General features: G+C 39.7%; 1 protein-coding gene across 5 annotated transcripts; it reads left to right on the forward strand.

Annotated features, from left to right (window-relative positions):
* The first annotated feature begins 2,479 nt into the window (after positions 1 to 2,479).
* On the forward strand, positions 2,480 to 22,285 carry LOC119500574 (myc box-dependent-interacting protein 1). Of its 5 annotated transcripts, XM_037790372.1 has the most exons (20): positions 2,481 to 2,845; positions 4,248 to 4,328; positions 4,608 to 4,662; positions 4,798 to 4,892; positions 5,387 to 5,482; positions 5,994 to 6,104; positions 6,220 to 6,312; positions 7,317 to 7,402; positions 7,599 to 7,674; positions 8,161 to 8,225; positions 9,176 to 9,220; positions 10,150 to 10,255; positions 11,151 to 11,282; positions 11,552 to 11,635; positions 14,238 to 14,258; positions 17,395 to 17,787; positions 18,319 to 18,372; positions 18,543 to 18,620; positions 19,306 to 19,407; positions 19,496 to 22,285. In XM_037790372.1, the coding sequence occupies exons 1-20, from the start codon at positions 2,759 to 2,761 to the stop codon at positions 19,595 to 19,597; spliced, it is 1,962 nt and encodes a 653-aa protein (XP_037646300.1). In that variant the 5' UTR covers positions 2,481 to 2,758; the 3' UTR covers positions 19,598 to 22,285. The 5 variants fall into 5 exon arrangements, with proteins under 5 accessions (XP_037646301.1, XP_037646300.1, XP_037646302.1 ...); XM_037790373.1 differs by lacking the exon at positions 9,176 to 9,220 and having other exon boundaries at positions 2,480 to 2,845; XM_037790374.1 differs by lacking the exon at positions 11,552 to 11,635 and having other exon boundaries at positions 2,489 to 2,845.
* Positions 22,286 to 22,933: the final 648 nt, after the last annotated feature.

Genomic DNA, 22,933 nt, shown 5'->3' on the forward strand with positions numbered 1-22,933 from the left:
AATCAGGCAGACAGTATGACGAAAATAAAGTTTTTTTTTAACATTACAGCATGTAAACATGTTCTAGTAGAAACACAAAATACAAGTATGAACCTGAAAATGAGCACGATATGGGACCTTTAAGAATATTTTGTGGGGTTGATGTTCACCAAGAGAAGGGGATTTAACAAATTTAGCCTAAACTTGTAGAGTAAAGACTATGAATTAAGTCATAATATTACTGGGAACAGCCTGATCTGTGTGCTGATGGCTGATGAGTCTGCAGAGCCTCTGTCAGACTTCTGCAGCCAAAAAACAGCCAGATTTTTTAAAAGTTGAATAACTCACTCAAAGCTCTGAACATGCTGTTTGTATGTGGATGTGATATGGGTCAATGACGCCATCTCCTGGAGAGCTCCTTGTGGTGATGTGTGGAAGCTAAACACTTTTGTTTGCACAACATAAAACCTATTTGTAGTCTATAGTGGTAGAAATAGTTCAGTATATCCTGAGAGCTATTGATTTTCCAGGACAAGATCAGGGTTTCAGAGCTGGTGCTTGTCCTAGGGCTCAATCGATTTTGACTAATCAGTTGTTTTGGTCTCATTCGACTAAGATGTCTTTAGTCGACTAAGTCATTTTTTATGCTGAGTGACTAATTTCCAAGAAATTATGAGCACATCTCTGGCAAACACAGGATTTTAAAGTGGTGCTTTTGTGTGATTCTTTGTGGAGAAACTACAGATTTGTCGACAAAATTGTATGAGTGTTAGTCGACTGAGAATTTCTTTGGCCGTGCTTGACAAGTACTCCATCTTATACAATTGATGGCTCGTTTTAATAATTTACTGTCACATAACACTGATTTGGGATATTTTGCTCCATCATATATCCTCTGCACCACTGCACGGCATGTCATTTTTAAAACTTAAAGGTGCTATTGATAAGACTGATAACATTCAGCCACTAGATGTCACATTCTCCCTCCCCTGCTCCATTGCATTTACTTCACAACATGTCATTGCCAGCCACTTACCCTCAATCTCAGACATTTATCCGTTTTTTTCCACAATAACTGACGACCCAGAGATAGCACGTGATACCAACGTCGTTTTACTATTGGCTCACAAGCCTTGTTAGAAGTGGGAACCAAACGTCAGATATCTTCCACAGAGATAAACAAAACATTCATTTTGGACCCGCCAACATTTTTAAAATGATTAATTCACAGTCATAATATTTTTTTTCAGGAAAAGCCATACTTTTATTACCTTTCTAAAAGCTCTGTGGATGTTTTTTTTATATATATCATATATATAAAAAAATAATATATATATTATAAAAATATATATATAAAAACATTAAATAAATGAATATATATATATATAAGCCATACTTTTATTCCCTTTCTAAAAGCTCTGTGGATGTTTTTTTTATATATAATATATATAAAAAATAAAATATATATTATAAAAATATATAAAATATATATATATATATATATATTATGTGATATATGTCTACATAAAAATGTTATCAATATGACCTTTAAGAGTGTCCTCAGTAGTGTCTAGAAAGTGTTTATTCCTTGAGTCACTTGACTGCTGGGCTGCTCTTCAGTGACACTATAAAGTCACTTCACATGTTACATAACGATATAATATCAGATTAAGACAGATGGCTCTTTGAAGCTTTTAACAGACGAATGCTTGGAAACAGGCCTGGGCTGGTTCTCACCAGTGTTTCCTGTGCGTTTTTTGGTTAATTGTGAATGTGCAATAAGATATTTATTAACCATGGATTTGAGGCATTAATCATTTTAACATTTGAGTACATGATAGTATAAGGTCTGAGGGCAATTTTAAGGTCAAATTGAGATTACAAAGATCAACAATGAGCACTTTTACGCATCATAAGTACCTAATTTTATTACAAAAACAGCACACTATGTTCATAGCATTTAGCAGTTGATTTTTTTTTTTTTTTTTTTATACTTTATTTTTTCCTTTTTTTCAAGGCTGTTTTCATATCCACTGTTTGTAATTACAGCAGTCTATAAACCAACTTTTAAGTAGACGAGTTTACAGACAAACCCATCAAGTACACTATAGAGAAAAAACCTCAACATTCAAAACCAAAACAATAAAAAATAATAATATAATAAATAATAATAATAAATAATAATACAAATAATAATAATAATAATAATAATAATAATAATAATAATAATAATAATAATAATAAATAAAAATATAAAAAATAATAAAATAAATAATAATAAAATTTAAAAAACAACAAAAGAAATAACAATAATAATAATAATGACAAAAAGAAAGAGTAGAGTTAAAATAAACAACAACAACAAAGCAAACAAAAAAAACATAAAAAAACCCAATACAAAAATAGCAGTTGATTTTTTAGTCTCATAGATGTGCATGTATAATCCTGTGTGGAAGCAGCAGCAGCAGCAGCATCTGCGCCTTTAAGAGCATCTCTGACAGCATCCTCCTCCTCTGTCACGGACACACACACACACACACACACACACACACACAGCAGCTCAACATTTGAGAATACAGTTCACACACACATCTTCCTGAAGATCCACCATAACATCTCACACTTTAACATCGTTATTTCTCCAGTGGACATTGATGCCTTTGCCTCACAGATCACCGTAGCGGTCCATCAGATCGTTATTGCTCTTTCATTTTATTTCTCTTCCTTCCTTTGCGCATCATCCAGAGAGACTGATCCTGATCTCTCTACACGCTACAAGATGGCTGAGTTGAATTTGGGGAAGGGGCTGACCGCGGGGAAAGTGGCCAGCAACGTCCAGAAAAAGCTCACGAGAGCCCAGGAGAAGGTAAGAGCTGCTCACTGACGTGTTAATGCATGGAGGGGGGTATTATTATTCAGGCCTATACGAGCTGCAGTGGCGCATCCATCCTCCTCCAACCGAGGCGCAGTGTCGCATCACGACATCATCATAATAATATGGGCATATGTGTTTTTGGAGATGGGGATGTCCACTTCACACACATCCTTACTGTAGGCAATGTCACACAGCGGGCATGTGCATATTGCAGTGAGATATACTGTAAGCCTATACTCATGATTTAACCCATGGGCTGGTGTGTTTCTGGCATTTTTAAATAATCACTCTTAATGAGTGTTTGGTGACTGCAGAAATACTCTCTTTACATTGCTATAGCACTGTGATGATAATTACGACCCATACTGCAATATGCATAGGTGGTAGATAACGAGGCCTAGGCTATATGCGTTCATGCACCTGCATATGTTGTGCTCTGGATAAAACACAGGGGGCGCTATTTGCCTGTCATAATGCATCAAGTACTGGAGGGTTAAAGGAGGAGAGAACAGATGATGGTGCCCCTGTAAACCCAGTGTGCGTAATATATGAGTGAATGCCACTGTATTGACACCAGTATATGAATGTATAATGTATATATTGCATACATGCATTTATGTGACTTATCTCTGTAATTTATTTACTCATCATTAGATGAGTATTTGTTTAACACCATGTGTGCCCTAAAGACTATATTTAGTATGATAAGGAAAAGTGCCACATCATTTGTTCTTATTGGTTAAAAAGTCTTGAATTTGTTATAGACATATTTTGGGCAACAGATCAACTTTGACATTTTTAGATCACATGGAAAGTCAAAATCAGGATTTTCTTTTTTAAAAATGAGGAAAAACGGTAACGTGTTTATTAAATGTTTAAGTTTTTACACTGCATATGAGTGCATATCTTTAATATTCAACTTGTTATGACTTCATAGACACCAAACTTGATTGTGCTCCTTGTAGTTTCTGAGATACAGCTATTTTCTTATCATACTACATCTAGTATTTGGGCACATGTGACTATTTTTTTTTTCCTAAAATATAATTGTGTTTTTAGTGCTCAAAGACTAGATATACTTTGATAAGCAAAACTCACTTTTTAACCAAACGGCCAAATGATTTTGAAAATTCCTTCACATTTGTGCATATGGCAAAGCCAGAGAACATTTCCACCACAGGAAATCATACATTTTAGCTGCGAGAAAATATGGATTAATGTGTTACTCTTTTTAGAAATGCTTATATACATTGAGTCATATATTGCTTTTGCAACCCATTCGTTTTACCCATGCATGAATGCAAAGAAATCTTCTGTCTTTTAGGGAACATGTCCCATTTGCTAACCTCACCCTTGGTGTTGTAACTGATACTATTATGTGTTTGACTGACAGGTTCTCCAGAAGCTTGGCAAAGCCGACGAGACCAAAGATGTTGCTTTTGAGGAGGGAGTGATCAACTTCAACAAACAATATGTGAGAACAGTGAATGAATGGCACAGTATTGCATGACGTGATGAGTCGTATTTCTAATTTGGCCAGAAATCAATAATGCTACGTGACTAATTATTGCAGACTTAAAATAAGCTGTAGCTTGCCAGACTTTTTAGTCTCATCTGTGCCCTCTGCTGAAGCTGAATTTTTACATTAATAGCTCTAAAAGGTTTGCACCTGCTAGGGCTGGAATATGTACTGGCTCAACAGGCTGTGAACGTGTCTCTTCACACTGGTTTGTTTTGTGTTTTCACCCCCCAGACTGAAGGCAGCAAACTGCAAAGGGACCTGAGGGCGTACCTGGAGGCAGTGAAAGGTGACACACACACAAGCCTGTACAGATTCACACTTGCATGTACCAAGCTGTACACACAATCAGGGATGTACAAATACACACCACAAGTATCCACCGGTGTTCCCCTAATGTCGAATAATGTGTGTTTGTTCTCAGCCATGCACGAGTCCTCCAAGAACGTACAATCGTGTTTGGCTGACATGTACGAGCCGGACTGGTACGGCAAGAACGAAGTGGACTCCATTGTGGAGGTCAGAAACACTTTTTTATCAATGTGTTTAAAATACAGAGATGACCTGCTTGTGTGAGAGAGTGAGAGCAATCTGGTTCCCATATAGAGGTCACAACCACTTTATTGTATAGTATATTGATTGAGTGTGTGTGCGCTTGGCTCCTGGTTAGCTTATGCATCACAACTTCTTCCTTGGGTCCGCACAGCTGTGTGTGATTCTTGGCAGAATTGGCCAAATGATACATTAACATATCTTATGAGGGATGTTGAGCAGTTGAATTTCCTCCAACTCCATTAAGTACATTACTCTTGAAATTACTCTTAGATTAATGGTTCCTATGTGACAAAACTACTACAAGAAAATACTGCAATCAGGTCAAAGGGTTTCAGTTTATTCACAATTTAGATACAAGATCATGAGCCAATACATAGCAACAGAACGACTGGAATTAACTCAAAAGCATACTATTGCAATAAAACAATGGTATAGTGTTGTGTTCATCCGTGCTGCAGGACTGCGATGTGCTGTGGACCGACTACCACCAAAAGTTGGTTGACCATGCTCTCATTTCCATGGATACTTACCTGGGCCAGTTCCCTGATATCAAGGTAAGCTGTGTGGTCATAGAGGCCCGTACTGTAGCAACTACGACCAAAAACTGTCCTCCTCCATCTAGTACTGTATATTGTGATCTTACCGAAGTGTTAAAGGGGAACACCACCTAAATTATGAATTACAATATGTTATTTCCATGGCATAGTACAGTTCAATCAATATTTGTGAACATGAACTACTCTCTCTCTCAAAGCCAGAAACCAGAGAAGTAAGTCTCAAATGTATGATGTCATCGGGTATAAGGTCTGTATACTTGATGACATCACAAATTTGAATTTTAGCACTCTTGTTTTTGGATTTGGGAGAGAGTTGTTCATGTTTTTCTAACATTTTTTGCACTGTCTTAGACCAAAGGAATAACGTGTATGGATTTTGAAAATGGGCGTAGTTCCCCTTTTAATAATCATACACTATACCGAACAACAAGTTTATGTTTGGAAGATGAAAACGGAGTTCTTCCTTGCAGGTGGAAACACTGAATAACACAATTACTTATTTTGTCAGGCACGTATAGCTAAGAGAGACAGAAAGCTGGTGGATTACGACAGCGCCAGGCACAACTATGCCACCACACACAAGACCAAGAAAAAGGACGGGGGCATTAAAATTACCAAGGTAAACCACATTAAATATATTTTGATTCAAAAGCTAGTGGCACACCGATAATGACGTAATTTACATAAAAATAAATATTGTGTTTTATTTGATGTATTCTCGCTCTCTCCTCCAGCCCTCCTCTTTGTTGGAGAGGGCTACTCCAGGTTGGGCTCAGGGAATCTTGTCTGCACACAATGTTGCCCAGAGCAGTCTGTCAAGGAGCCAGGTACGCTATAATATTACTGCTCTTCCTACAAAGTCTGGTGACTATGAAACAATGATAAGGGGAGTCCTGGTAACCATGCAGTAAAAGACACACAGGCTTTAAACAAGATTATAATAGTTTTGAATTTTCAATTGGTTTTTATTTTATTTTAGTTTTGACTTTTCAATTTCATTTTAGTTTACTTTCAGTTAGTTTTCAGAGTGTGTTTGCTAGATTTAGTTTAGTTTCAGCTTTTCAGGAAGGTTTAGTTTTTATATTTTCAGTTTGATTTTGTCAGGACGGGGACTGGGTATAATGTCTCAGAGGTATGTAGCTTCATATACATAGAATATACATGGTTGTAGAACTGTGTAGGAATGGCCATAATATTTAATGTTTAATCTTCACGTTACTCTCGTTAAGTGTCTGATGTGAAGCAATTGCGTCACAGCGCCGTCTCCTGGAATGTTTGTTCAATTTCTGTGGTTCAATGTCACAAGACTTGACGGAAATTCATGCTGTCTCCTTTTTTCGGTAGTGATATATTATAGTTAAAAAACTGAAATGAATTTACGTTAATTTTTATTCGTTTTTAACCAGGAAATATAATTTTGGTTTAGTTTTGGTTTTTCTGAACGGATTTAATTTTTATTTAGTTTCAGTTTACTAAAAATATCTTTCACTGCTTATTTTCATTTTAGTTTCAGTTTTAGTCTACTATAATAACCCTGGCTCTAACAAGGAGGTCCTCAGTTTAAACTTGTTGCATTTCATCGCTCTCTTTTTTCCTGCCCACGTTCCCTGTCACTTGCTATACTGTCGAACATCTAACGAGGGCAAATTGAAAACGACAACAACAGAACAACTGTAGACAGACCATTTTGAAGCCTAATCATAAGAGTCAGGGGATGTTATGCACACATACATACAGCACGTCATTTATTAACAAACGCCCCCAATGCAATGTGCCAACACATTGTGTGTGTGTGTGTGTGTGTGTGTGTGTGTGTGTGTGTCTATTTCAGGCTGAGGAAGAGTTGGAGAGAGCCCAGAAGGTGTTTGAGGAGATTAATATTGACTTGCAAGAGGAATTACCTTCACTGTGGAACAGGTGTGTAATGTGTGTGTGTGAGCGTCTGTGGAAACTGATTTTCCTGTTGACGGATGGACGCTGTAATTACGTTTCACTTACATCTGTGCTGCTACATCGCTTGCCCCAACAGGATGTTAAATTAAGTCAAGCCAGTAATGCAGTCAATACTCTCTCTCTCTCTCTCTCTCACTCTCTCTTCTGTGTCCTTTTCTAGTCGTGTTGGGTTTTACGTCAGCACCTTCCAGAGTTTGTCTGGTTTTGAGGAGAAGTTCCACAAGGAAATTGGCCGGGTGAGTCTCGTGTATAGACCTCCATTAATGCTGAATTTAAATACAGACCAGATAACACAAACTGACATGATGTGTCAGATAACATTTGATATGAAATGTCCACAGTGGCAGTTTTGACAACATCAGAAATTGAATCTAAAAAAACATCTTTGCTCATTAATTTCCCCTGCAAAACAACTGTAGGACATTTGGGGTTTAAGTGACTGCAGAGAGATTATCCTCTGTATTACTGCCTCAGCTTTAGAGTTGTAAACACTATCTAGCTGAATTTGGACATGATGATGCAAACAAGCTGCAGCAGACGAACACACTCTGCAGCACTTGGATGGTATTACAGAGCAGGAGGAACACAAAATAACAGCGTACTGATTTCTGTCATAGAATGTGCATCGATTGTACCACGACAGTGTAGGATGGTGATGGTGATGGTGTAATGCAGTTGGTGTTAGGTATGATATCTAACACCCCGTCTCTCCCCCTCTGCAGTTGGATCAGGATTTGTATGACACCTTGGAGAAATTGGAGGGAACAGACACGCAGGAATCAAGCAGGTTAGTTTCACTGCATATTCTTTTTAATGTCAAGGATTTTGATTCTGAAGAGATTCACAGAATTAAGTGTCAAGATATCGTTTCAGCATATAGGCATCTATTGAAATCTGTTAATATAAGCAATATAGATAAACACCAACAGGAGACAGTGATGCTATTCAGTACTCGAGGTTATCCTCTAGTCTACCTGAACCTCATCAATCAATCACTGCGGTTTGTCATTTAAACCAACAAAGAAAATACTTGCTATGTTGTATATCTATGGAACCTTTTGCAAATGTTTGAACCTCCTGAGAGCACATAATTAATTGTGCTTGATGAATGTAGTGTGCTGCATAAGAAGTTAAAATGGCAGTACATTAAGTGGCGAGGTTCTTTTCAACAAAATTATTTCTTTTCCCTATGAGTTTGCTGTAAGCCAAGAGGAAAAAACTCGCAAATATATGAAACTCATGGATTAAAGAGGACCTATTATGCTTATTTTCAGGTGTATATTTGTATTTTGGGTTTCTACTAGAGCATGTTTACATGCTTTAATGTTCATACTGGACCAAACTCTTTGGACTCCGATCCAGCTCCGCTCTAACTAGCTTTGTTTGAGGAGGTATTATGAGGTATTATGCAAAATGTGCTACTTGGTGACATCACCACATTACAGAAGAAAGGCGGGACTTCAATCAAAGCGTTTCAGGCAGTTCAGGAGCAGTGTTTCTGTGGGGGAGAGTAATTCCCTTTGGTGTGGACTTTGAGCTTTGTAACTTTGCAGACTTTTTTTATTTGCACAAAAAAACTATATAACACCCTAAAGGAAAGGGAAAAAGCACAAAAGCATAATAGGTCCTCTTTAAAACACTATTCATTGAAACATGTTAAGCTACAGGAACAGAAAAACAAAATGGCATTAAATGCATTAACCTGGAGCCACTCCTGAACCCCCCCCCCCCTTTCAGAAAGACAGGTACCAGCGGCGCCTCATCGTCAGGAGCAAATAGGAGGTAACCGGCAGCGACTGTGGTAACCATGGTGACACAATTCTTGTCTGTCTGTCCAGCTGACCTGTCTGTCCAGCTGTCTGTCTGTCAGTCAGTCTGCAGGCTTGGAAGGTTTAAGGGAGAACTAGAGCTGTGCACCCAGAGATGCAGATATAAATTATAAGAGTTGCGCAGAACTGCATGTTTAACGCGCCACCAGGCAACACTGTTACGCTACAATAGAGCCCAAAATGCAAGTTACGCAGTGGGGTAATGTACATGGCAGGATGAGTTCACTACGGGAGGCTGGGCAACTATTAACCCCCTGCTACTCCCCTACTCTGTGTACAGTTTCTCTACCTTAGGGCCTTTATCAAGTCAGTTGGTTGCTTTAGTGTAACACAGTATATTAACAAAAACCTGCTGACACACTAGAAGCCGGGAGCTTTCGGCCCCCTCCAACTTTCAGTCTTTGCTTGAGTTTTCAACCTCTTTCTGCCATTTAAAGCCACTAATGTGCAACATTTCCTGGTCCAGCAATAAACTGCAGGTTTCCCAACCCTTAAAATATCTACAGATCTGGTGCTGCATCTGTCAGCTTTAGAATATCTTCACTATGACAGCAAATGCCTCCATATCACTGCTCGCTTGGGAGGATTTACTGTACTGGAGGCACAGACAGAGCCTGCTTGCATGGGATGGAGGGAGGAAGAGGAGAGGAGAGGAATGGAGGGAAGGAAGTTAGGGGAGACTCACTTTTATTGCATGACAGCTCTTGGACTCTTGTAGAGCATGCCTTGTAACACCTCACATTGTGTTAGCTTTTAGATGCACCTTTTAACCCTTGCTTGGCCTTTCTCTCACATCGTTTGAGCATCTTGTTACTTTCTCTGTAATCTGTCTGTATTCTCCGTTTTGCCCTCCATCTGTCTGTCTCTCTCTCATTCACTCAGTGTGAGTGCTGTAAGTGCTGTAAGTGGAAAAGAAAAAGAAAAAGAAGCATCTAACCACACTCTCAGGCCAGGAGGACCACCGCCGATCCCCAAATCTCCATCCAAGGTAAACACACACACTCAAGTCTGAATTGTGTCTCCAGGTGTGACTAATAACAATGATGCTGGTTAGCCGTCATTAGTGTAATCAATTACACCTGTGAAGAGCCAGCCCTGACCAATTTGGTGCCCAAGGCAAGATTTAAGCTGGTGCGCCTCCACACTTTTGTTTTGTGTGTTATTTTTGTGCAGACAGGATTGACATAAGCCTCTTAACCTGCTTATAATACGGCTACCATATTGACATTGATTATGAGACACACAAAAAAGAATGAAGTCTGACCAGAATGCACCAGTTACAGTAACATATTGAAAAAAAAAAAACAAGGTGAGCTGATATATGTCTTTTAAATGAAATTGTCCTGTTTGAATAGGCCAAAAATGAAAGCCTACTGGTAGGCCTATTTCAAACATAATTTAACCATCTAAAAGTGAAAAATAGAACCATAGGTTATCTTCAATTAGACTCACTCTGCCTGTCTCATTGATCACCATGATCTTAAAATTGGAATTATTCCCCTCCTCAGTTCTTGGTTTACTTGGCCTATACTTTTAACCCTCTGACAATGATGGTGGATCATCTGACTGGCATTAACATTACTGTCATTTGCAGGCCGCTGCAGGTTTCAGTTTTTAAAACAGGCAACATATAGTGGTATCATATTCATTTTGAGATTGTGATGAATCCATTGATACCAAACTTGTCATGTTAGCTTACTGAGAAAGGGGGTAAATATCTTTACCACGAGGTCCGCAACACCTCAGTGGCAAATGGCAGTGTTATGGTTCGGCTGTTTGTGCCCCCTCTGGCACTTGGTGCACGTGTTTGAGCCTTGAATTTATATTTTACTTGACTTTGTGGCACAACTTCATGTGTCACCGTGTTTCTTTCTCTGTCCCAGCTACGGCCTGCAGTGCCTCCTCCACCCAAGGTGACCCCGTCTAAGGAGCTGAAAACAGAGAACATCATCGGCCTGTTTGATGAAGCTGCGGCTGCGGCTACTCCTGATATCAACATCACCTCCCCTTCAGAGGTTAGTGAGCAGCTGCTGTCCACAAACAGACATATAGACCTTTAACGTTCCCCTCTCCTGCGCAGGTCAGAGCCTTGAAGTATTCCTTCATCTGGCCTGTCCCTCCTCCTCCTCCTCCTCGTCCTCCTCCTCCTCCTCTTCCTCCTCCTCCTCCCTTTATTCTATCCTATTCTATTCTAGTCCATCCTGCTGTCTCCTCTGTCCTGTTCCTTGACCCTCTATAATGCACCCAGTCAGCCAATGAGCCCTCCTGTTCCTGTTGTTATCAGTTTGACAGTCCTGCAGTGAGCAGCCTGTTGGACATGGACCTGGACTGTTTCAGTGCAACAACCAAAGCCTCCTCGGTCACACAGGTGGATGATTCACGGCATGAACATATAGATCGTAGAGAGACCCTCCGCTGCTAGAAATGTCAAGCTTCACAAGAGATTTTAGATTTTATTCAGAAATGTTTTTAAATTAATTTCATATTATTTAAGTTCAAGAGCACTTGTAATGCTGGGCAACAACATCACCAACAACAACATTTCGTTGTTTGACGTTAAATATATTGAAACAAACTTGATAAGTCTTGATAGAAGATGAAATCACTTGGTAAGCTTGGCATAGTTTGAGGTGTTACCTGCTCTGCTTCTTTTCCAATGTACAGTACCAAACGAGAGGTGGATGATGGCATGATGATCTGTAGAAACCTGCTTCTAGTGACCACTTCCTTCTGCTTCAGCACTATCCACAGATCAGTCATGGCATGGATAGACTGTAGACTAAAGCTCTGCTCTGCTCTTACTTCTTTCTCTTCTGAACTGTACAGTTGTATGTAGTTTTAGATACTAGTGTGATGAGTTGTACTTACTTTATCTGAGCGTACACCTGGGTAACCTAAAAGTTGCTCACGTCATTTGGAAGGTGAGATAAAATAAGAACAACTCATGTTTTTTTTTCACTCATTCAAAATATATTCAGCTGTTGTTTGATCCAGGTCTGCTACTCGGTACAGCATCCGTGACAGATGAACTGTATACAGTACCATGACTCATTTAGTAGGTACCGGAGCCAGGCAAACTGGCCTCAATCATGACAGAAAATGTACGGAAAAGATGGCATAGTTTAGTGATTTTTCAGTCAGCATCGAAGTGAATCATTGTAGTTACCACACAATCTGCAGCATTACAACACTACCATAAAACACACACCGGTTTATCAGTCAAAATGTAGCTGTTATGCTTCAAGTGTTCTTAGAGGCAGTTAGGACGCCTGGGGGATTAGTGATATCAAAATCCCAAAACTCTACACCTCAAAACTCCTTAAAGGACCAATATGTAATATATATATTGTAATAAATCATAAATTGACCATGATATGTCATCAGGGATTAAGAAAATTTCAACACCCCGCTGCTACATATGAAACAAATTGACACACAAACAGCCTTCTGCAGCCGTGGAAGCAAGCAAATGAACTGGATCAACAGAGATAACGTTAAAGTTAGATTCTACTTCGGCACATCTCTCTATGGTCCGTGTGCAGCTGTGTTATCAAGGCAGCGAGTATTTGAGACACACAAAGTGATTCTGACTACTGTTGGCCAGAGGCTAAAGCGGTCTAGAAGGTAAACAAAAAGGTGTGCTAACTGCCATCAGTTATACCAGAGGAGCAGACGGGCCACGGCTCTAATGTTTTGAATCTGGACTGCTGTTACTCATTTTAAACGCTAGCTGTCAGTGCTACTCCTTTAATGAAGTTCAGATCATAAAGTGATTATAAATGTCAAGCTTTCGTGGTCATAGGGCTTGAAAATGACAACAGTAATGTCAGTAATACTAATGATTTCTATTATCAGAATTATACGAGTAGCTACGTAGAGTTCAATTAGTACCCACTAAAATGTGTGATAACTCACTGCAGCCCTGTTACAGATTATGTTATCTGGAGCTCTGGGATGACTTCGTTAGTACAGGTCCATTGAAAACTTTAAAAATCAAATTAATCATTAATCATCTGCCAATAAACCTTTTTCACAGCAGACATTTTGACATGTTATAGTAGGAAAAGCACAGGTGTATTTAATCCACGTATTGTGCACGCTGGCTCACTTTAATAGCTTACTGGGACACCTAATGGAACTGAGCCATCGTCAATGTTATCAATTTCACCTGTGCTTTTCCCACTATGACTCCTTTGTATCTGGATCCTCTGTTGTGTCTGCGTTCTCTCTCTGAGTGTAATCAGCAGCATGAGACACACCTGGACCTGGTGTGCTCTTTGCTTAAGAGCCTGAGCACGCAGCACTCTGTGGTCAGCATAGCTCCTCTCACATTATACCTCTGTTCCTTGGGATTTTTTTGTTTTCTTGTACCCATGCAGCACATTTTCACATATCCACTCCCTACATCACTGACTCTACAGATTCCTCCCAAACAATCTTTTTTGTACGTAGTTTTTGGTTAATAAATCACTTTATTTGTTCAGTATACCCATCTGTCTTCTGTTTTTGTCACAGTTATAGAGTCAGGCTGTGAAGTCAAATTGTCTGCTGTGAAAAAGGTCTATATTTCTCACTTGCCTCATCAAAAGGATTTTCACTACATCACTCTGATGCAAGTAACATTTTGCATTGTTAGGGAGGATTGCAGGGATGGTTGAGAGTGATTGCAAGATGAATTCTTTTTAGTAGAATAAACATTTGTGTTTTGCTGTGCACACTTTCTCCTACATCCCGTTCTCTTTGTGGGTGACCCAATAAACATCTGACAGTAGCCACCTCTTCAGTCTTACATCACTTAGTACTTGAGACTTGTTGCCTGTCCTCTTTTTCTGCTGGAGATCTTCTGCTATGGGCTTTTAGGTTTAAGAGCATGAGGGGACCTGCACTGGAAAGTTTTTACTGAATGCAACGGGCAAAAGCAAGAGTTTAATTCTGTCTTCTCATTCTGTTGCTTCCTCTGTTTTCCACAGCCTACAAACTGGGACTCATGGGTAAGCACATCGTCCTCACTTTTAATGTGCACAAATATATAATTATCATTATGATCATCATCCTCATCAGCATATTCTTATTTGTGTTCATATTAACCATCAATTCATCCTTTACTACTTCTGTAACCATTATATAAGCCCCACTCTCATCATGCTGGGTAGGGACTTCTATAATGGCCATTACTGCATTTAAACAAGCTTTTCCATAAATCTTTCATTCGTCTGTCCCAAATCTGTTTGTGCGTTGTCTTTGTGTCTGCAGTGCTTGATGTGATAACACTAAACACTGAAGATTAATGTTGTACAGCACAAATAGAAGTTGGGAATGAGCGCGGGTCAATTCAGTTTCAAATCGGCATTTTACACTTTTATATATATTGAATCAATATAAATGGTGTCTGATGTGCAATCAATAGTCTCTCTTCTACAGTATAGGTGCAGAATGCACAATATATTGATTATACTGTAGACCTAAAACCTATAAAGCAGTGGTTCCCAACCTATTGTCCTTGAAGCCCCCTCTACTTGTATCTAAGTACCATATTTTCTGACGTCACCCCCCTTAAGAAATTACAAATTCTCAAAAAAAAATCCTCAATTTGAATTAGGTGATTTTGTGTATTAAATTACTCTTTCTTTTTTTTTTCAACAAAATCAACTTTCTTTAATGAATATATCTCATCAGATTCGTCAACATAAGTCAACAACTTGATTAATTTACTTTAATAGTGCTAGAGCCAAAATGTTTTTTTTTGTTATTGTGGTTAAATAAATGTAATTTATGTTACAGTTAAATTGATGCTAAACCGCCCCGTTGATACAGGTGAGGGCCTCCTTTTGTCTGCATCAAGCGGGAGAGCAAATCGTTTTTTGACCGCATTGAAAATGTTGTTTTTGAAAGGCTAAACGCCAACAAATATGTATTGAAGCAGAATATTTCGTTAGATAAAAACATGTTTTGAATTTTTTTAACAATTACATCTATCTACCTGGAGTTATTGGAAATGTTTGGATCACACAAGTCGGAAACAATCCTATACAGCCACCACTGGAATCTAATACTAAAAATAGTATAATACTAATAATATAAGTGTAGCGTAATCTGCAACTGTGCAGACTAAGTAGCAAAAAAATATATCTTTTTAAATAGTTTTATATACAGACCTTTGTATAAATTATCCAGTAAATGCGTTATTATGATTTTAGTTATACATATAAATCTAATTTTGACAGCCTCAGAGCAGACAAATCCTGACGCACCCCTCTGTGATCTTTGGCGTCTCTCTAAAGGGAACACCCCAGGTTGGAAATCACTGCTATAAAGGATTGATTGTAGAACACCACTGGCATCCATAAAAGATAACAAACTTACACTCTTTTAGCATGAATTTGATTGTAAACGTAAATAATAAATCTTTGTGAAATGATTTGTAACTGAATCGACCTCCTTTCTTTCTGTTTCCCCTCTCGTCCCTGTATGTTCACATGTTGCACTGATGTAGCGTCTACATGTTCGCTCCATGTGACACACAGGGAACCGTTTTGTCCTGAAAGTTGAGTGAAGTTGCTCATGTTTTCAGTGGATTGTCTCATGGGAATGAGACAGGTGAACAAATAAGAGCTAGTGGGTAACTTCACAAAGCCTTGCTTGCAACTTGGCATTTCTGACCATCAACTAACCTTTTTGTTCATCTCTATCACTGTAAGAGAGATGTGTCTCAACAAGAGCTTGAGGCAAAACAGTGATAGCTCAGAAAGGAAGGACACTTCTACTCTTACAAAGCCTCCCTCCTCTTTCTCCATCTGAACATAGCCGTGGGAATATAAACCATGTACACGCAGAAGATCCAACATCTATTTTCTGATGGGAAAAGGCTGACAGTTTTTGCGTTTCTGCCTTCTGCTGCCACCCTTCCTTATCTTCATCTGTCTTTTAATTTACTCTGAACCTTCCCTGTAAAGGTTTATGCTTCTACATCAATCTTCTTGGGTCTTATGATGATGATGATGATGATGATGGTGATGATGATGACTTGCTGCTGAACTCCTCCCATCGATGCTCATGGCATCTCTCATGGCCCTTTTTCTGCTCATATGTTGCAAAACTGTTCCATTTCCCCTTAAATATTACCAATATGTTGAATCTAAATAATGCTTGATGCCAACTCCCCAAACCCTCATCCATGTTCAAATCCCTTAAAAACCCATCCTTGTGGTTTGGCAGGTTTTAGCCCTTTTACTAATCAACCATTGTCAAATGGCTACAGTGGTGCTTTGAGTGAAATGCTAACACCATGCTAAAATGCTCAAATGCTAACATGCTGATGATTTGCAGGTTTAATGTTTACGGTGTTCCCGGTCTTGGTTTAGCACATTGGCATGCTAACATTTGCTAATTAGCACAAAACACAAACCACAGTTGAGGCTGATGTCATTTTGCACGTATTCAGTCATAAACCAAAATAAGATTTTGACCTGATGATGGCGCTAGAGGAAAAGTCAGATGATCACCAACGTTATTATAATGTCTTTACCAAACTGCATGGCAATCCATCCATCCAATAGTTCTTAGGATATTTTAGTCTGGACCAAAGTAGTCGACCGACCGACCGTCATTGCCATTCCTATAGAGTCATGCCGGTTGCGTAGCTAAAAAAGTGGTATGATGGAATATGGTTAGCATAAGATAAAGCGAATACATGTTTTAGTTAATGGGCTAAAGCATACAAAATCACCTGTATGGTCCTTTAAAGTTTGAACTCCCTTAATTTTTGAATACCTGATAATACAACCCTTATGCACCCCATTAGTGCCCCTTTAATATCTCTATCAATTTCTTAATCCCTTGTCCATCAAAAATATTTTACTTTGTTCCTTAGCCCACTTCTTTGTTCATACTTTGGCCATACCTCCAAACTAAAATTATTTATTCTCCTTATACTGCTAATTTCCAAACCCTTTCCCCCCCACTGAAATACTGAAACCTTGAATCTAGCCTTAAATATCCCTTACATCCCTTATATTCTGTTCCTTAAACTTCCCCCAACCATTTGATTTATGAACCCCTTATAGTACATATAAGGTAAAATATCTCTTTTGACCTCTGACCCCTTGAAACCTGACCCTTGCCCCTCAGCATGAGGACAGTGGTGCCCAGGAAGAGGACACCCAGCAGCACTATGACCCTCTGGCTACTGCTGCAGATGCCTGGGGGGATGATGGTACGCAGCCCGTGCGCTATGACCCCATAGCGGCGGCCTCAGAGGGCTGGGGGGATGACGGGACCCTACCAGTTCGCTATGACCCTGTGGCTCCGGCTCAGGAGGGAGGAGGGGGGGATGATGAGCAGGTTCATGACGATCCTGTGGCTGAAGCCCAGGAGGACTGGGGCGATGACGGGGACCAGCCGGTCACAGAGGTGCCCGCCCCGGAGGTGTCCCCAGAGGATGAAACACCTGCAGCCGAGGCTCCAGCTGTTGAGGAAGAGGCCACACCAGCTGCCGCTACGCTGGATGATGAGGAGGGTCAGGTAACCGAGGAGAGAAAAAAAAGTGGGGAGATGCATCTGGACGAAAATGGTGGATGCATCGATTTTTGAGGAGGAGGTTTGAGCAGTGGATGCTGGAAAGAAACAGATGATACAGAGATATGAAAGGTGGAAAGACGGAGAAATCTTGAGATGGAAAGATTTAGGATGCATCTGGACCAGCACCGTGGATGCATCAACTGTGACACAGAGGGCAAGTGAAGGGAAAGAGAAGAGTATAGACATCTGCTTCCTAATACACACAACTAATCCCAGTCACTGCTAATCACGAATGCACGCACATAGTATGCTGTGCAAAAGCTTTACCTACTGTATATGACAACTGTGCCTTAGTATCCAAGCTTACTGTCTATTTAACCTACTTGCTTGTAATGTTGCTGTTTAGGCTGTGCGGCTTGTTTGTCTTTGTCTTGTCTGTCTGTTTCTTCTTTCTTTCATTCTCTCTCCCTCCTTACTTCAGTCTTTCATCCGTCTCATTTTCTGACCTCTCTGTTCTTCTTCTATTGCTCCCAGGGTGAGTCTGCAGCAGCTGCTGCAGCACCGGAGGCAGAAGCACCGACAGAGGAGGTACGTGACAGAGGAACTGTTATAATGTGCTTTTTATTTAAAATTTGCAGAAATCATTACAATGATGTAATATTGTGTATACAGTATTTATAATACACCACCCTTACATGTTTTCATGATAATGTTTGATTATGAATGTGTGAGTAAATGGAACTTCTTGTTTTTTCTAGACGCCTGAAGTAGCGGCAGAATCAACAGAAGCCGCATCAGAGAAATCCGCGGAAATGCCACCTGGCTTCTTGTTCAAGGTAAAACAGGATACAGGATAAAAACATCTCAGTGGAGCTGAGCATCTATTTCTGCACCCAATTCAACTGTTCATCAGGCCATTAAATAAGCGTTATCGGTCGCTATTAAGCACCTTAGATGTGGGTCATTAGGGGCCTACTACACCTACTATGTTGTAAAAGTGAAAGCAACACGTTGTAAAACTGAATGTAACGCTACGTTTCGAACACACAAAAAAAAGGCTTCTTTAGGTTTAGGCAACAAAAACACTTAGTTAAGTTTAGGGAAAAACATTGTGTTTTGGCTTAAAATAACTAGTCTACTTTTCAAAAATGAAAGCAAAACTTAACGCTTGTGAAGACAAAGACAACAACACGTTGTCGGTTTCACATGGGTTGCGAATTCCAACCTTCTGGGTAAAAGTCCTGTGTCTATACTACAGTGCCTGACTTCCCCTTATGCTCCTGTCATAATTACTAAGATCACTAGAGGTCGATGTTGTGTTCTTTTATACCTTGTTTCGGTGAACCTACTAGTGGGTTTAGTAGGCCCCTATTGACCCACATCTATGGTGCTTTTAGCAACCGATAATGCCTATTTAATAGCCTTACAACAGTCTAATCGGCCAACTTCTTAACCCAAATATATCTCGTACTGTATACAGTATATGGAGATCTTTCATGTTGATATTTATGTGATGTGTAGCTCCAGGTGATGCACGACTATGCTGCCAATGACACAGACGAACTGGAGATGAAGACTGGCGATGTGGTGCTGGTAATCACCTTTGACAACCCTGACGAACAGGTACACACACACACAAACAGTTACGTACCGGGGCGTCACAGTGACAGTGAGGTGAATATTTATTTATGGCATGTCTGTGTGTTTTTAGGACGATGGCTGGCTGATGGGAATGAAGCAGGACGACTGGCTGCAGAACAAAGAAAATGCCGCTAAAGGAGTATTCCCTGAAAACTTCACCCAGAGGCTGTGAAAGAGGAGGACGGGACGTCATTCCAGCTCCCTTCTTCATGTCTCTCTTCCTCTTGCCTCGGCCCTTCCTTCCTTCTTTCCCTCTCTTGCCCTGATACTGTATCTTTACTAGGACTTTGGCCATAGAAGCAGAGCTGTCACAGCCCTGGCTGAAATCATGCATTTCTAAGGTCTGCTACACTGTGCTAAAAGCGGATCTTGGCATTTCTGTGGATTTCTGCCGACATTTACAGTTACAGCTGTAGCCATTTCACAGGTCCCACTCTTTGGTTGCACTAGTGTTGCTGCTCCATACAGGAGGAATTTATTAGAAAATCCTGATCATACAGGATAGATGTGGGGATGGGTGCCTCTGCAAATGGCTACTGCTGCAACTGCATTTTTTCCTTAGCCATTTCTCATCACAAACTTTGCCAAGGCATATTCCACCACCATAACAGAGAGCATGTCTTTTGAGACGTGCTTTTGTTCATCTGATACTGAGAAATATTGCAAACAGTGTAAAATTATTAGGACAAAGTATAATAGAGCATCCCTTCCACACATACAGGCCGAGGTCATAAAATCTGTTTTTATAAAGGATGGGGTGTATTTACTAAAGCCAGGCAAACTGAGTAGAGTCCTCTCTATCATCAGACACATTCACCCAGTAACACACTGAAAAAGTAGATCCAAGTAGATCCGACTCCTAGCTGGCATCTTCCCCTTCAGTCAAAAAAGACCTTTGAACACATGAGATGCAGAATCAGCACCTAACCAGCCACTCACTTGTGTTGCTGGGGCACATCTCCGTCTTCTCTTGCTGAAGCGGGTTGTTGAAACAAATCTCTATTTTTGGCAATAGTCTGTTTTAGCCACATGTGTAGCCATCGAGTGTCATTTTGTTCTCGGGCATGCAGGTTTCCTCACCTGTGGCCATTTGCTTATTTTTGGTGTTTGGCTGGCTGGAGTGTGTCATTTATCAATTGCAATTTCGGCCCCAGTATTTGCTATTTACTGATCCACAATCACTCAAATTAGTCCTGTTGGATACATCCAGACCATCTTTTATTCCTACTTTAATTACTTGTGAGATATTGAAACATGGGCCCCTGGTTGTTGTAATAGTTTAGATCCAATAGTGGTTTCAATAGTATGAACCTGTTGTTAAAATCCAAATTTCATCTGACTCCAACCGAGTTAAAGACAGCAGGAGTTCAATGCAAATATATTTAAAAATCAAAACAGAAATACTGATGATCTATAGAGTAGAAAAACAAGACTATTTTCATCTTTGACGGTCCTGTTTTTTATTCCTTGTTGTTTAAATTTGTGTGAAGTTGTGTGGAGTGGGCATGTGAAAAATCTTTTCATGGATTTTTATTTATTTATTTTTCACAAGGGATTCCAAATATGCATTAGCCGGGCTCGCTAAACTACAACAATGAGACGCTGCTACTGGTAGTATAATAGTTAGGCAGATATGGTCAATGCTAATCAAACATATAATAACTGAGCCAGCCTCATTCGTTTTTTGAAAAAAAAATGTGCCGAAAACAATTCCTTCCGTTTGCATAGAGACGAGGACGACTTAACTCGAATGCAGATGACTCAGAATATGCACCAGAGCAACTTCTTTTATTTTTGTATGCTGCCAAGCAATGATTACATAATATAGCCTAATGTAACTATGTCGACATGATTGCCAACTTACTGTAGGATGTTACGGAGTGTTTTGTACTTCTGTCAGGTTCACTGCTCTCAACATAGCCGCTTACTGTAGGTCATCATTCATTCAGACTCAGAAGAGACTTCTCATGATGTTATTAACATGTAATAAGTGTGTGAGAAAACGGTCGTGTGCGGTTGTATGTGTGTGTGTGTTTGGAAACATAAATTCTTTATCTATAGGCTATTGTTATTGGACGATATCACCGCCACCTACCAGAGGAAGAGGTCGTTTGTTTTACAGGAAGTTTTTTCTGACTGGAAAACTCAAAGGTATATCTGGGTCTTTTTTTTCCACTGGCTGGTATTATGGTTCCAGGTGTTATTGTGCATTTGTTGTGTATAAGTGTAATTTTGCCAAGCTGTGATGACAGATACATATTCTATAAAGACATTCATATCTGTATGTGAGTTAACTGTGAGCATGCTGACTTCCCATGTGTTGTTGTGTGAACACCCTTAATTTAAAGGCGATGATACTTGGGTCACTTTTGAGGCAGCTGATACAGGCAATTTTTTTTTATTTTGTATTATTTATTTTGTTCATCTTAGTAAGAGGGATGGTGGGCAGTTGTATAATAAATAAAGTCCTGATTATAATTGCTCCGTCAGAGTTGCCTCAAATGTTGCCGGGGTATCGTGGTCCAAACAGACTTAAACATGATTACATGGAGACGGGACGCATACAGAAACCACCAGACTCAGGTGGACAAATCTTTTGTAATGGTTTTCAGTATTTTATCCACTTGAGATGTGCATGATTTTTTCATATGTATTTAAAAAAGCCTCACATGTGAGAACATCACCTGCACATTAAGGTAAACCGGTCATATTTTTTTATTTTTAAACATATGTAACTTGGTGAGTGTTTTCACCTGGGTCTGGTTCTCTATGCTGTCTCCTGTAATGAGCTATGGGATACGACAAAAAGGTTTTTCCTGTACCTAACTGACCAATAATAATAAAGATTACGTAGAATCTCCTTTTGTTTATTGATTAGCGTCTTTTTATATGCGCTCCGGTGTTCCTAATGGTATCTGCAAGATTTCACAGACCGGAGGAAAACAACCAATCAGAGCCGAGCTGGAGCCTTGCCGTCTATGAGCAGCTGTCAATCACTCGCAAACTCCGATCAAACATTCAAACTAGGCAGCGCTGATCAAATATGACTCAATATTCTGTTACTGTAATGCCTATTTCTCGTCTCAAATGTTTTCAGAAACATCTCGTAGTGTACTGTTTAGTTGTAAAATGAGAAAGTTTGTGACCCGGCAGCCATGTTGAGATCAGTTGAGGAAATACCAAGCACCAGCCAGAGCAAACTTTCTCATTTTATAGCTAAACAGTACACTACAAGATGTTTCTGAAAACATTTGAGGCGAGAAATGTGCATTACAGTAACAGAATATTGATTCATATTTGATCAGTGCTGCCTAGTTTGACCGTTTGATCGGAGTTTGAGTGATTGACAGCTGCCTCCGTTGAATGAACAGCCAATAGGAACGCTCTCTCTGAAATGACTTGTGATTGGCCAAAGTCTCCTCTCACGGGATAGATTTTTTAAAGCCTGAAAACATCGCCATGAGGAGGTGCAGAAGTCTCGTTATCTCTCAGAACACTTGAATTACAA

Source organism: Sebastes umbrosus, chromosome 13 (assembly GCF_015220745.1).
Source record: "Sebastes umbrosus isolate fSebUmb1 chromosome 13, fSebUmb1.pri, whole genome shotgun sequence".
NCBI lineage: Eukaryota > Metazoa > Chordata > Actinopteri > Perciformes > Sebastidae > Sebastes > Sebastes umbrosus.